The sequence below is a fragment of the Lipotes vexillifer genome, unplaced genomic scaffold (assembly GCF_000442215.2).
Source record: "Lipotes vexillifer unplaced genomic scaffold, Lipotes_vexillifer_v1.1 scaffold70, whole genome shotgun sequence".
NCBI lineage: Eukaryota > Metazoa > Chordata > Mammalia > Artiodactyla > Lipotidae > Lipotes > Lipotes vexillifer.
This window is the reverse complement of record NW_006789896.1, coordinates 1,727,170-1,742,389: the sequence shown is the minus strand read 5'-3', so window position 1 is coordinate 1,742,389 and position 15,220 is coordinate 1,727,170. Positions and strand designations below refer to the sequence as shown.

The 15,220-nt window shown below is 44.6% G+C and overlaps 1 protein-coding gene across 2 annotated transcripts in view; it reads left to right on the top strand.

The window, feature by feature from the left end:
- Positions 1-15,220, top strand: part of COG4 (component of oligomeric golgi complex 4) — a 27,582-nt gene that overhangs the window by 8,865 nt on the left and 3,497 nt on the right. The window contains exons 6-13 of one of the 2 annotated variants that reach the window (XM_007462959.1): positions 721-826; positions 1,355-1,512; positions 2,239-2,297; positions 4,617-4,750; positions 6,406-6,524; positions 7,085-7,251; positions 8,284-8,449; positions 12,531-12,593. In XM_007462959.1, coding sequence (XP_007463021.1) covers positions 721-826; positions 1,355-1,512; positions 2,239-2,297; positions 4,617-4,750; positions 6,406-6,524; positions 7,085-7,251; positions 8,284-8,449; positions 12,531-12,593 — 972 coding nt within the window. The remainder of the gene's footprint in view (positions 1-720; positions 827-1,354; positions 1,513-2,238; positions 2,298-4,616; positions 4,751-6,405; positions 6,525-7,084; positions 7,252-8,283; positions 8,450-12,530; positions 12,594-15,220) is intronic. The other variant, XM_007462960.1, reaches the window with a different exon arrangement.

Below are 15,220 nucleotides of genomic sequence, written 5' to 3'. Positions count from 1 at the left end.
TCCCCAGTTTAATGACTGTAGATGTTATCAAAGAAAAGGAAAGCTTTATTTATACCTCTGAATGGAAGAAGAGTTAACAACTATGTTAAGTTCTTTGTCTTCCCTGAGGCCTGGACAACCCAGAGCCCCCAAGGGAGGTTCCTGTGTGCTGCCTAGGCTTTCAAGCATCAAGGGAAAAAGAAAGCCAATGGGAGGTCTTTTTGGAAAACTGAAGCTAGCCTTTGGTCTAAGAAATATATGTGGGGACTTCCCGGGTGGCTCAGTGGTTAAGTATCCGTCTGCCAATGCAGGGAACATGTGTTCCATCCCTGGTCTGGGAAGATCCCACATGCCGCGGAGCAACTAAGCCCGTGCGCCACAACTACTGAGCCTGCACTCTAGAGCCCATGAGCCACAACTACTGAAGCCTGCATGCTCTAAAACTTGTGTGCCGCAACTACTGAAGCCCACGCACCTAGAGCCCATGCTCTGCAACAAGAGAAGCCACCACAATGAGAAGCCCGCACAACGCAACGAAGAGTAGCCCCCACTTGCTGCAACTAGAAAAAGCCTGCACGTAGCAGCAAAGACCCAACACAGCCAAAAATAAAATTTAAAAAAAAAGGTGAAAAAATAACTTTAGCATTCTGTTGTGCGTATATGTACGTATATATGTTCAAAACAGAAATATGAGCAGTTAACCTTTAAAAAAAAAAATGTGTGGGTTTTCTACTTTTTCAGGTGGCCAGTAAAGCTGAGGAGAATCTGCTGTTGGTTCTAGGGACAGACATGAGTGATCGAAGAGCTGCAGTCATCTTTGCAGATACACTCACTCTTCTGTTTGAAGGCAAGCCCCTTTTTCCACTCTCAGGAGACTGGAGACACTTATAACACCTGCATCACTAGCTTTTCTTTTCTCCTCGCTAGCCTGATGCCTTTAATTTAATCCTGTGGTTTGCTATGTGTTGACTTATTGGAGAATTAACTTCCCAATTCAGTACCTGATTAGCAAAGATTAGTTAGCGTCTCTCAGATGTTTTGATTCTCCCTAGTCCTCGAGACGCAAACTCTAAGAGTGAATTTAACCCCAAAATAAATGACTGGGAAGAGTGATGCTTATTTCCAAAGATGCTCCTGTAGAAACTATTAGTATAATTTATCAAATGCCTGCTGGTTTACTAAGCACTGTGCATATTTAATAGACAGATTTTCTTAGCAACTCCTGGCACTGACGAGTACAATTTGTGTTCATTTTGGGAAGTAAAACAGCCAAAAAGGGTTGAATTAGACCCCAGGTCCGTCCTGGATGGAAGAAAGGAGTTTATCTTGTGGGAAGAATATTTGAAATACAACCCTCTCACTTTTTCCCTTCTAGGGATTGCCCGAATTGTAGAGACCCATCAACCAATAGTGGAAACCTATTATGGCCCAGGGAGACTTTATACCCTGCTAAAATATCTGCAGGTGGAATGTGACAGACAGGTGGAGAAGGTGGTAGACAAGTTCATCAAGCAGAGGGACTACCACCAGCAGGTGAGCAGGGGAGGCTTATAGGTGGTTTAGTAGCAGCATTAGCGAGCAACACTGAATAGAATAAATTAGGGAGGGGAGTGAAAAAAGGTGCAGCTAGGAGAAAAATGGCAAATGCAGACTGGCCTGCATCTTGCCTCTCACCAGCTACTTTGGACTTGAGGTGTTGTCAAGTTAATGATGGCTTAGTACATGACTGAGAAGGAAATAGAAAGGGCTTCCTAAAAGGAACGCAACAGAAACGTTAGACCACTTCTCTATCACAGAATGTACAACAGTGCCTTCTAGTGATTTAATGGAATTTTACTTCTTAAGGTCCTATTCAGTGTTAAGTAATTTGTCTCAAATTTCTCCTTCATTAAGTGCTAAAGGTGTAACATTTGCTTTTTTAGAACTTTGTTTCTCCATTCCTTTGAGCAGATAAAGTAGGAGTAGGACTTAGAAATAGGAGTAGCCCCATACAATTTTATTTCTAGAACTCTGGGAGACTCTAGACAGTAGTCCATTGGAACAGCACTAGCATCACTTTTAAGTGCAATAACAGAGGTGAATGTTAGCGTTATAAATCACAAGGAAGTCTTTGGCTCCTCATTCTGAGAGCCTACTTTTGGCTTGTCTGTTAAACAAACTAAACCTAAACATACTTATGCCAGAAATTTGGAGTGACCAGCAAGGGGCAGAAAGTAGGAGGGAGGGGAAGAGCATTCTAATTTCTGTGGTATATTGCAGTTCCGGCATGTCCAGAGCAACTTGATGAGAAACTCTACATCAGAAAAAATAGAACCAAGGTAATAATGCTCTTTTCTTCAGCCCATAGGAGTTTGAATTGGTACTCAAGTATCATTCAGAGACTGCTCTCTTATAATGTGGTTTATGTTTTAAAAATACTTTATCTATGACTCTTTTTTTTTTTTTTTTTTTTTTTTGCAGTCCGCGGGCCTGTCACTGCTGTGGCCTCTCCCGTTGCGGAGCACAGGCTCCGGACGCGCAGGCTCAGCAGCCATGGCTCACGGGCCCAGCCGCTCCGCGGCATGTGGGATCTTCCCAGACCGAGGCGCGAATCTGTGTCCCCTGCATCGGCAGGCGGACTCTCAACCACTGCGCCACCAGGGAAGCCCTATGACTCTTTTTTTAAATGGAATATAGCATATAAACAAAAGCATATGTATAACATATTTGTGTTTTGTAAAGAATGCTAGATCATTACCAATACTTTTGAACTCCCCAAAGTGACTCTCTTCCCCCAAAAGTAACTACTATCCTAAAATTTTTAACTTTTATTTTTTTCTAATAAAAGTAACATATGCTTATTAAAAGAAATGCCAAACATAAAAGTGTATTCATTCAATCAGTAATTTTTATTCTATACATATTACGTGCCAGGCACTGGTCCTTGGTACTGGGGATATGTCAGAAAGCAAAGTGAACAAAACAGACATAATTCTTTCTTTGTGGCATTTATGGTCTATAAAGTAGACAATAATAGCTAACATGTATATAGTGTGTACTGTCTGCCAGACATTGTTCTAAACACTTAACCAATATTAAATCATTTAATCTAGGGTTTCTCAGCTTCCATACTATTGGCATTTTGGCTGGGTAATTTTTTTGTTGTGGAGAACTACCTGTGCATTGTAAAATGTTTAGCAGCATCCCTGGCCTCAACCCACTAGATGCTGGTAGCGTGACATCACCAGACATTGCCGAATGTACCCCGGGAGGTAAAGTCACCCTCAGTTAAGATCACTGATTTAATCCATAAACACTTTTTACAGATGAGGAAACTGAAGCCTGGAGAGGTTAAGTGACTTGCCCAAGGTTGTTCAACTAGAAAGTGGCAGAGCCAGGAATAGAATCCAAGCAGTCTGAGTCTAGAGTTGGTGCTGTTAACCATTACAACATACTGAGCATAGAGTACAGGAAAGCATGTAATAAAGGGATGTAACCTAAGCTGATGAAGTTCAAGAAAAAAAATCGTGAGGAAATGACCTTAGATATGAGACTTTAAGAGTAAACAGGGGGACCCCCTGGTGGCGCAGTGGTTAAGACTCCATGCTCCCAATGCAGAGGGCAGTGGTTCCATCCCTGGTTGGGTTCCATCCGTAAGATCCTGCATGCCGCGCAGCACAGAAAGAGTAAATAGGAATAAGAGGTGAAATGTGTAACACGTAGAGCGGGGAAAGCACATGCAAAGACCCTGTGTATTTGAAAAACCCGAAGAAGGCCAGTATAGCTGAAGTGCAGAGAGTTGGCAAGAGCCTGCTATGAGATGAACCTGGTGAGGTTGTTAGAGTCAGGCCATTCAGTGTCTTGTATCCTAAGAGCTATGGAAATCATGTGATTACGGTATGACCAGATTTATGTTTTGAAAGATTTCTTGGACTTCAGTGTGGAAAATGAGTTAATTTTTTCTAAAATATGAGGGAGGGGATCAACTTCATTCTTGGTAATGTGGATATTTGTTATCCCAGCACAATTATTGAGAAGACTACTCTTTCTTCATTGAATTGTCTTAGCATTCTGGTTGGAAATCTGTTGACCATAAACGTCAAGATTTCTGGACTGTTAGTTAATCTGTATGTCTGTTTTTATGCCAGTAAAACCACACTGTCTTGTTTGCTGTAGCTTTGTAGTAAGTTTTAAAATTGCAAAGTGTGAGTCTTCCAAGTCCTTACTTTTCCAAGATTGTTTTGGCTATTCATCTGGATAGATGAATGGGTGTGAGACACAGTTTAAGGATGTACCCTAAAAAATCCCAGCACAGCTACATGAGGGCTTAGGGAGGTGTGATTTCTTTCACATGAAGCATCGATAATTTTTACTAATAGATCATTTTAAACCACTAACAAAAATACGTCTCCCAATCTCTTATTTAGCCCTGGCAGGATTTTAGGGGGTGAATAGTTCAGGTGAAAAATGCAAATGGGATATGTGGTTGACAGCTGTCTCTGATTATAATTGGACCAGCAGAGCCGGGAAGTCCATCAGGCAGAGCTGACCCTTCTGGGCCCAGGGGGAAGGGGAGTTTGGGACTATGTTTTCCCTGTAGCTCTTATATCTGAAGGACTCCAGTGTCCTGCTTATTCTTTCTGCTCCATGTGTCTCAGGGAACTGGATCCTATCCTGACTGAGGTCACCCTGATGAATGCCCGCAGTGAGCTGTACTTACGCTTCCTCAGGAAAAGAATCAGCTCAGATTTTGAGGTCGGGGACTCCATGGCCTCAGAAGAAGTAAAACAAGGTAAAGGCATTTCCCATGTTCTCTGGGATGGGTTGGGGTATAGTTAGCTCTGTTTTGTAATACTTAAGTCACAGATCTTTTAATAAGGAAATAATTGGGGCTTATTAGTCTGTGGGGGGGGTCTGTGGACAAATTGACTCCTAGGAGGAAATCTAGACTTCCCAGATTTTAGAATTGGACTGGCTCTTTGAGGCCATCTAATCATTTTACAGATGAGGAAAGCTAAAGGCAAGAGTGGTTCAATGATTTTCCTCTGCTCTTTTCCCCACACTGTGCTTCCTCACCAGCTCACATTTAGGGATTGGTGATAAGTAGGTGATAATTTCATGAGGGAACTTAAAGGAGTGATAGAAATATTCTAAAACTGGATTGTGGCTATTGTTATAAAACTCTATAGAATTACTAAAAAAAAAATCATTGAATTGTACATGTACAGTGGGTGAATTTTATGGTATATAAATTATATCTCAATGTAGTATTGAGGTTTAATATTGAGAAAAGAATATGTAGTATAAAGAGTATATAAAAAGAGTACATGGTATAAAGAAAGCCTTTCACTCCCTCCCTCAGTCTCCCAGTTCCTCCAGTCGCAATTTTTGAAGGGATAAATATGTTGAATAAAACGGTGTGCCATGGTCCTATTTCATGGACAAATTGACTCTCCACATTTTTAAGAAGACCATTTAATTCCTACTGGTTGAGTATAGGCAGGATTCCCTGAACTGGAGACCTGAAACTGACCCAACATCTGTGGCATTCTGCATGGCTTGTATCAATAATACATGGCAAGGGAATTATTTATATGACCCAGGTGGGGTTTTTTTTTGCCACGCTGCATGGCTTGCGGGATCTTAGTTCCCCGACCAGGGATCGAACTCATGCCCCCTGAAGTGGAAGCACGGAGTCCTAACCGCTGGATCACCAGGGAATTCCCTGAATTGGTGTTTAAAGGAGGATTCATGCTCATTTAGAGTTTGATGCTTATTGCTGTTATAATAATAACCATGTGTGTTCAGAGTTGCACTGTTTAATACAGAAGCCACAAGCCATTTAATTAAAATTAAATAAAATTAAAAATTCAGTTTCTCTATCATATTAAGCACATTTCAAGTATTTAATAGTGGTACTATATTAGACAATAGATATAGAACATTTCCGTCATCACAGAAAATTCTGTTGGATAGCACTGGTTATAGAATGAAATGGTCTGTACCCAATATATTTTAGTCTTTGGCTTTGGAAGCTTACGTCTTTTGAATCTTACCAGTTAATTCTAAGGAAATAATGGAAAAGAAGTAAAAACTTCTTTGTACAATAACATTAACTAAACTCTCCAATGACTATGATTTTCAGTTATCTCTAATAATGGCAAAATGTTTGGAAATAACCCAGGTGTCTAAAAACAGACCATCTACATGATAAGATATCACAGCCATTAAAAATAAGTAAGCTAAAAAGCAGAACTAAGCCATGTAGAAACATTGAAATATTTGTGATATAATTTTTAAGCAGAATACAAAATTTTATTGGTACTGTGATTATAACCATGTAAATCATGTACAGATTTGGAACAGAGACTAGAAAGGGACCTGAAAAAAATGATCCATTTCCCTTGGGGAAGAAGAGTGAGTATTCCTTTCTTGGCTGTCTCCTAGAGCACCTGAAGTCCCTGGACAAACTCCTCAATAACTGCCTACTGAGCTGCACCATGCAGGAGCTAATTGGTCTATATATTACCATGGAGGAATACTTCATGAGGGAGACTGTCAACAAGGTAGGAGAGAGGACACATCCCTGGGAATTGGGGCTTCCTGTCCAAGAAGCCAGGCTGAAGGGAAAGGCCGAGGCATGTCATAGTTCTTGGTCCTGCTTTGAGAATACCCTTGCATGCAGACTGAGTGTACTGCTTTGAATAGTTAGAGGGCATCTTTGGAGTGATCAGGCTCTTTGTGGACCCAACTGGGACTTCTTTCCCAAGGATCACAAAAGAACACCTCAGCTCCTCAGGGAACCTACCTGTTCCCTGCCTCTCTGGAGGTATGTGGGTGAGGAGCCTTGGGAAAGAAGGGCCTTGCCTGGTGTCTTACAACCTACGTAACAGATGTTCCCAAGGCAAACGCCCTAAATACTTAATTTCCTAACGTGGTGATCAGTAGGGAAGTGAGCTATTTTGGCAAGGAAGAACCACACCAAGCTGTGACCAGAATAAGCTATGTTGGGAAAAACACGGACAAGGTACAGAAAAGGGAGCAGAGCCAGGAACTGTTCCAGAACCATCTAGAACCGTGACATACAGAACTGGGGCCCTCATTGGGTGCTTTGCCTTTTGTGTAGGCTGTGGCTCTGGACACCTATGAGAAGGGCCAGTTGACATCCAGCATGGTGGATGATGTCTTCTACATTGTTAAGAAGTGCATTGGGCGGGCTCTGTCTAGCTCCAGCATCGACTGTCTCTGTGCCATGATCAACCTCGCCACCACAGAGCTGGAGTCTGACTTCAGGTACACTTAACACCCTTTCTCTTTTCTAGGAGGCAAAAAGGTCCTAGTTGTGGTTGCTTCCTGAGGCCCATTTTGTTTCTTCCTTTTTTTTCATTATGATTGTAGTTCAGTTCTATACAGGATATAAGCTCCCACCCGTAGCACAACATCCGTGACTCCAGGCAGTTGTACAGCAACCAGATATGTTATAGGCCAAAACTGTGTTCCCTGGACTGGATTGGAGGAGTTATTGGCCCTCAGACCTAGGAAAGAGACCAGGCAGCTCAGATGAGGGCAGTAGTTGTATTATTAACAATGATAATTACCACTGCTACAGACCAGGCACTGTGCTAACTTCCTGCTCCTGTTCGGTCCTAATAGCGACGCTATGAGGTAGGAACCATTAGCTCTCTTTTGTAAATGAGGAAACAGGCTCAGGGAGATCACACATCTCATAAATGGTAGAATATGGAGTAGAGTGTGACATTCAAAACCTATTCTCTCAACTCTTACACGGTACTGCCTTTCACTAAGCTGTACTGCCTTCTCTTCAGTATTTTGGAGCTCAGTGGCGTTAAGTGAAAGCCTCATAGGGAGTAAAGAGTTGGCCAGGGCTTCCCTGGTGGCGCAGTGGTTGAGAGTCCGCCTGCCGATGCAGGGGATACGGGTTCGTGTCCCGGTCTGGGAAGATCCCACATGCCGTGGAGCGGCTGGGCCCGTGAGCCATGGCCGCTGAGCCTGCTCGTCCGGAGCCTGTGCTCCACAATGGGAGAGGCCACAACAGTGAGAGGCCCACATACCGCAAAAAAAAAAAAAAAAAAAAAAAAAAGAGTTGGCCAGTCTCCTCTGTATTCTTTCATATCAGTGCCTTTGAGAGGGTGTTGGCCTCTCATACCCTGGCTGCTAAGCGTCTCTTGTGGTGATCTCAAGGATGGGTTATTCCCTGGAAAGAGCAACTTATGCTTCTGGGTCAGGGTAGTGAGCCCTTTGGTGATGCTGAACTGGAGGCCAGGTTGAGTGCTGTCAATCCTCATATGCCAATCTGCCCCCCAGGGACATTCTGTGTAACAAGCTGCGGATGGGCTTCCCAGCCACCACCTTTCAGGACATCCAGCGTGGGGTGACAAGTGCCGTGAACATCATGCACAGCAGCCTCCAGCAGGGCAAATTTGACACTAAAGGCATCGAGAGCACTGACGAGGCCAAGCTGTCCTTCCTGGTAGGTAGCCCCACAGGTTGGGAGCTGCTCAATTTATCTCAAGGGGTTGAACTGTGACCTCTAAGCCACAGTATAACACGCCTTCAACTGGAGGCTTTTCCTCCAGTGTCTATATACAAGGAAAACTCCTTTAAGGAAAGCTCCTCCCAGAAGGTTGTGAAACCATTTCTTACCCAGGGACCTATTTCAGAGCAGCCCGAGCCAGGACATGCACTGCACTGTCCCCTGCCTGGAAGGCTAGGCGCCTCAGCTCTCCCCAGCACTTATTCCCAAGAGCGCTACCCAGCTGCTGAGGGGCTCCACTGAGTATCAAGCTTGGATTACATCTGTGCCAGGCCCCCAGACTACTTCCCTGAGGACATCCCACAACACGGGTTGGGGCTGACCTGTTAGGCCTACCAAACTGCTTTTCTAGCGTACTTCTCAGGCTCTCAGCTTCCTCAGAAAGGTGACTTCTTAAAGTTCTGCTACACAGAATGGCAGTCTTACCATTGTGTGACAGCTGGGGAAGGAGAATCGTGGGAGGACGAAGGGATTTATACAGGGTAACAACCAATTTGTGATGAGCCAGAAAGAATGCAGATGAGCCCTGAGCCTGTGATCAGGCATTTCTGGCACATGGTGTCTTTTCGTGTGTGGGTACAGCGCCGTCAGAGGTCATTCTGCTCCACCCCCACACTGGCCAGGCTCTGAGTCTGCTTGGCTCCTGGGGTTCAGAGACCTGACGGAAGCATCCAACAGCAGAGCTCTCAGTCAACAGTCCACAGATGGGGTCTCTGAACACCTGGGGCTAGGATGCAAAAATGTATACACATTTTTTTTCTAGAAGCAAGGTCCTTCCTTAGCTTTTATCATTCTTAAAGGGGCCTATAACACCAAAAGAGTTAAGATGTTGCTTTCAGAGACAGAAGCCTAAACATGCTGATAGCTACTTTGCCTCTATGCAGGGGAGCCCACAGTAACTAATCCTCAGACAGATCCAATGAAGTCCATTTAGGAAACCTTACTTTCTCCTTGTCATTGAAAATATCTTCCCTGAGCATGGGTTCTATCTTTTTAGGATGTCATGGTTGATGCCAAAAAAGAGGATGAACTCCAAGAAACTATTGCCTCTGAAATATGGTACCTTTGGAGAACTTTGCCAAAATTTCTGGCAACCAGCTTCATATGATCATGAACTGACTTAAATTTTTCATTTTGTTTGCTTTCTATTTCATTTTTTGTAGAACTTATTTTCATTCTTTCATTTCTCTGCTCAGAAATGACTCCTTGCTACCTACCATATCAAAACTAGACATCTTTGCCTGACAGTTTGTTGAAGGCCTCCAGAATCTGATCCATCCTGTCACTCTAGTCCTATTTTCCATCCCTTGGCTCCACGAGTCCCCAGTAGGCTGGCTGCTGTGTGTTCACACATTCGCTGCTCCCATTCAGACAGCTTCATTGTTTGAGGGCCCAGAAGATAAGGCCAACAAGAAAAGGTGATGCTAAATGCTTGGTGACAGTTTTCTGGTTTTCCTGATGCCAAGTACTTAAAATGTCATCAGTCCCACTGTAGGACCTATTTCTTAGGTCACCTTGATTCATTTGGCTGTCAAGATGAATTCCCCAACAGTGCTTATGTATCATTCACCATGAGCTAGCGATAAGCCCAGTGAATCCATGCTTACGAGTACTGTCAGTACAAGGAAACGTTGACACCAAAGTTTTTGGTATTGGAAATCAATACCATTTGAACTCAAATCCATTTTTCCCTCATGACAGATTTTACTTATGCCCTCAAGTGCCTTGGAAACATTTATGTTGTGGCCTTCATCCTTGAGCTTTCATGACAGTGCAGTTATTTCTCTGGAAGCTTGCGATGTTAGCAGCCTTGTGCTGTGGCATGCTAATGAAAGACCTCAAGTCTCATCCATCCACCATGCAAGTGGTCTTAGCAGCATTGTCAGCAGCATGATCTTGCAGTATTAGCTGCAGGACACTGACAAGGGCAGTATTTTTGTGGAAGACAGGAGGGACATCCTAATCTCAGTCCCTGGGGTTATGGGATTCTTCTTTCACCCTGAAATCCTGAAGCTTCTGACTCATCTCTTGAAATACTAGCCCCTCCCTACCTCACCTCGGCCTTCCTGGTCATGGCACCAGCACACCAGTTCAAAGGCAATGTGATCTTCTCAAACTCTAATTTCTCCTACACAAGGCCTCTAAATTAGTATTCCCAAACCAGAGCTGTGCTCGTGTGGCATTCACCCGCTTTAAATAATCGTCAGTGCCACTCCGTTGTCCACAGGACAGCATAGCTCCCAATTCCCAGTCTGACTTCACCCATCTCTGCAGCTCCACCTCTTGCCATTTCCCTGCACATGTCTGTGCACTGACTCTCCTGGTCCCCAAATACCTTTTTGGATTTTATGCCACTCTGCATTTGCTTATGTTATCCTTTCTCCAGAAGACAGTCATTCACTCATTCATTCATTCAACAAATATTTATTGAGAAACTTCTATATATCAGGCACTGTTCTAGGTTTTTGAGCTGCACTGCCCAGTATGGTGTGGCTATTTAAATTTAATTTTAAACTAAAAATCCAGCTCCTGAGTTGCATCAGCCACATTTCAAGTGCTCAGTAGCAACACATGGCTATTGCTACTGTACAGGACAGTTCAGATTTAGAATACTGCCATCATCAAGAAAGTTCTCTTGGACGGTGCTATGCTAGAGATACAGCTGTAGAGAAGACAGACTAGATCCCTGCCTCCTGGAGCTCTCATCCTAGTGGGAAAGGGAAACAAGAAACAAACAAGACGATATCAGATAATCCTAAGTACCATTAAGGTAGTATCAAACAGGAGACTGGACTAGAGGAGGCCGATGGCGGTGAAGAAATGTACTCACCCTCCTCTCCTATCAGAATTATGTTCCAGCCTTTTAAGTTCCACTCAGTTACCTACTCTACCATGGAATTTCCTAGAATGCCTCAGACCAAAACATTGTGTCTTTCCTGCTAAGACTGCGTCATAGCAGTTTTTACCTTAATTGTCACTTTTGTCACATGCTGCTTTTTATGATTGGTGTTTCTGCACCAAGCTCATAAGGCCGTTGAGTTATGAAGGAAGGAGCCCTTGGCCTAGAGTGGGGAGACCTAAATTCTAATCCTGGCTCTAATCCTGTCACTCTTTGAATTGCTGTCCTCCTGCTTTATTTTTCTTCATGGCATTTATCACTACCTGACACTTTATTTATTGACTTCCCTTCTGGAATGTAAACTCTGCGAGGGGATGGATTTTGTCTGTTAACTGCTTTCTTCCCAGTACCTAGAACAGTGCCTGGCACATAGTGGGCACTTTAAATATTTGCTGAATCAAAAGTTGACTGACCTTGGTGAATTATTTCACCTTCTTAGGAGTCATGTTTCCACCTGTGAGCTGGCTTGATAATACAGTTGACTCTTGAACAACACAGGTTTGAACTGCACAGGTCCACTTATACGTGGATTTTTTTCAATGGTAAATACTACAGTACTACACAATTCACAGTTGGTTGAATCTACAGATGCAGATACGGAGGGCCAACTCTAAGTTACATGCTGATTTTCGACCGCATTCCTAACCCCTGCGTTGTTCAAGGGTCAACTACACTTGTTTTGAAGAAAGTATTCAACAGAACCAAAGAACTAATGATGAGAAAATGCCTCATAGATGGCAGGCTCTCAGGAAGCATTTCTTTAATCAATGTCAGCTGTTGCATCACTGACCTGGGCTTGGAGGTTTGGAGCCCAAGGACTTCTCCGAGACTTGCATGCCTAAACGTGGAACAGAAAGACCTGAAACCTTGGGTCACTACCTCTGAGGTCAGATGGCTTTGCTGCCTTTGTGTCAAACCCAGGAGAAAGGAGAAAGCCTGGTTCACCATTCTGCCTGCTGAGACCTGAGCCCACTGCCTGATGACACGGGTGTGGGTGTTCCTTTGCGCCCCCCACCCCCACCCCGAGCCTCAGGAGTGCAGCTGTCAGCCAGTCTGGCCTTGGAGTGGGTACAAATAATAGTGATCAGGAAGTCACATTCTTCTGTCCTTGTCTCCCAGGTGACCCTGAACAACGTGGAGGTCTGCAGTGAAAACATCTCCACTTTGAAGAAGACACTGGAGGTACAGGGGAAATTGCTTATCAGCTTTCAGTGGCTGTAGCCTCCCCAGGCCTCCTTTTGAGAGTGAGCCCTGTGCACTCCTCCTAGTGGGAGCTATGGCATTCCCTGGCATTGAGCCAGCTCTTCTTCAGAGCATTTGCGGGGATTCATTAGTGAATGACATGGTAGCAGGACATCTCCGAACTATGGGAAGAGCTCTGACCCATGAGTTAGGAGATCAGAATTCAAATTAGCTCTTCCAGTACATACTTGGCATGTGACCTTGGACAAATCCCTTAACTCCCTGAGCTTCAGTTCTCTCATCTATGAAACAAGATACAGATCTCCATGGTGCCCTGCTTTGGGTTGGTTGGTTGGCCCGATAAAAAAACAGGATTGAAAGCACTTTATAAAAGTGATAAAGCCAGGCTTCCCTGGTGGCGCAGTGGTTGAGAGTCTGCCTGCCGATGCAGGGAACACGGGTTCGTGCCCCGGTCCAGGAAGATCCCACATGCCGTGGAGTGGCTGGGCCCGTGAGCCATGGCCGCTGAGCCTGCGCGTCTGGAGCCTGTGCTCTGCAACGGGAGAGGCCACAGCAGTGAGAGCCCCGCGTACCGCAAAAAAAAAAAAAAAAGTGATAAAGCCCTCTATAAATTTTGAGATTAAGATGATATGGGGGGAATTCCCTGGCTGTCCAATGGTTAGGGCTCTGTGCTTTCACTGCCAATGGCGCAGGTTCAATCCCTGGTCAAGGAACTAAGATCCCGCAAGCTGCGCGGCGTGACCGGAAAAAAAAAAAAAAAGATGATATAGGGTTCACTTAACCCTGTACAGAGCCAGTTGCTGTTGTCATTTTTTTTTTTTTTTTCAGTACGTGGGTCTCTTACTGTCGTGGCCTCTCCCGTTGCGGAGCACAGGCTCCGGACGCACAGGCTCAGCGGCTGTGGCTCACGGGCCCAGCCGCTCTGAGGCACATGAGATCCTCCCGGACCGGGGCACGAACCCGTGGCCCCTGCATCGGCAGGCAGACTCCCAACCACTGTGCCACCAGGGAAGCCCTGTTGTCATTTTTTTAAGGAAGGCCATATAACAGTGGAAATTGCTTGGGCTTGGAAGTCACATACCCCTGAGTTCAAGTCCCCACTTGACCACTGACCAGTTGTGTGGCCTGAAGCAAGTTCTCTAACCTCCCTGAGCCTCAGTTTCCTCTTTTGTATACAGGGGTAATGCTCTCTGCCGCACAGGTTTGTTGTGAGAATTGAACAAGAATATAAAGCACCTGGTGCATGAGTGGCATGCAGCGGTAGTTAATGATTGTATTAGTAGTTATACATAACATCATGGAGCAGTCACTTCGTTAAGTATTAGAAAACGAAGAGCCCAGCTCACCATCATTCCCCAATTCTGCCTCTGGGAGAAGAGGGAAGCCAGAGTCCTGCCTCCCCAGCGGACACTCATACCAGGGAAGATGCCTGGCTAAAGAAGCATGGGGCTCAGTCTCGAGGCTGGTGCTGAGTGTTGGCTTTAGGGCTGGGCGGACTGAGGAGGCTGGGAGCCAGCACGTGAGAAGAGGGCCTAGGTGCTGACGGGGTTCCTGAGGGAGGCTCGGAGAGAGCAGTCAGGTGGGAGTTTACAGTGTAAATTGGACCAGATTAGGAATTCACCCCCAAAAAGGCCTTAAAATGGAATAAAATAAGAGCAATATTCACTACCAGCAGTGTAGTGTCTCTCACGTTATAAGTGTTCAGCAAGGTAGTTGTCGTCGTTTTTAAGTCATGGCACGTTAGATTGTATTCCAGACTTTTTCCTTAACATTAATTAGTCTGTTGGATTTTGAAGTAAATTTTTGGGAAATGTTAGGAATTCAGAACTGAGCCAGCAGAATTAGCCAAGTGAATGAAAAGAAGGATAACAAAGAGCTGGAAAAACAATTTCCATAAATGGCCCCTCCCCCTTAGATTTGCATTTCACATGTATTCTTTCTCAACCCCGTCAGCAGTGCTTTGAGATAGGCAGGTCAGGTGGTGTGACATCCGTTTAACAGATGAGGTTAAAAGGCTAGTTAAAGATAGTAAGTATTGGAGCTGCCACAGGGACCAAGGACCTCTCCCGGCTAGATCAGTCCCTTTGCAGCTCTTCCTCACAGCTGGTCCTACTGTAGCCAAAATGGCACCAACTGTTAGGAGGGTATAGGAAATGCAGGCAGCTCCTGCCAACCCAAAGGAGCTCCCCCTGTGGCATTCTTTGCAGCTAGACCTTAGTGTGGGATTAGGAACAGGTGCTCTGGAGCCATAATTCCCAGCTTGAATCCCAGCTTCACGACTTACTGCTGTGTGGCTTTAGGCAAGTTATTAATTTCTCTGTGCCTTAGTTTCCTCATCTATACAGTAGGGATAATAATACTGCCTACTCCATAAGAAAGGTACTTTAATTAATAAAAGTAAAATGCTTAAAACTGGGGCCCTGGCACAGAGTAAGCACTTATATCTTACCTATGGTCATGACAATATCCCCTGGGCAGCCAGACCAAATTATTTACAAAGTAGATCCTATTACAATAGCTAGTGTCTCCTTAGTGCCTACTACGTTCCAAGCACTGGGCTAAGCACTTTGTGCATCATCTCCTCCAACTCTCAAAACCACCATGGG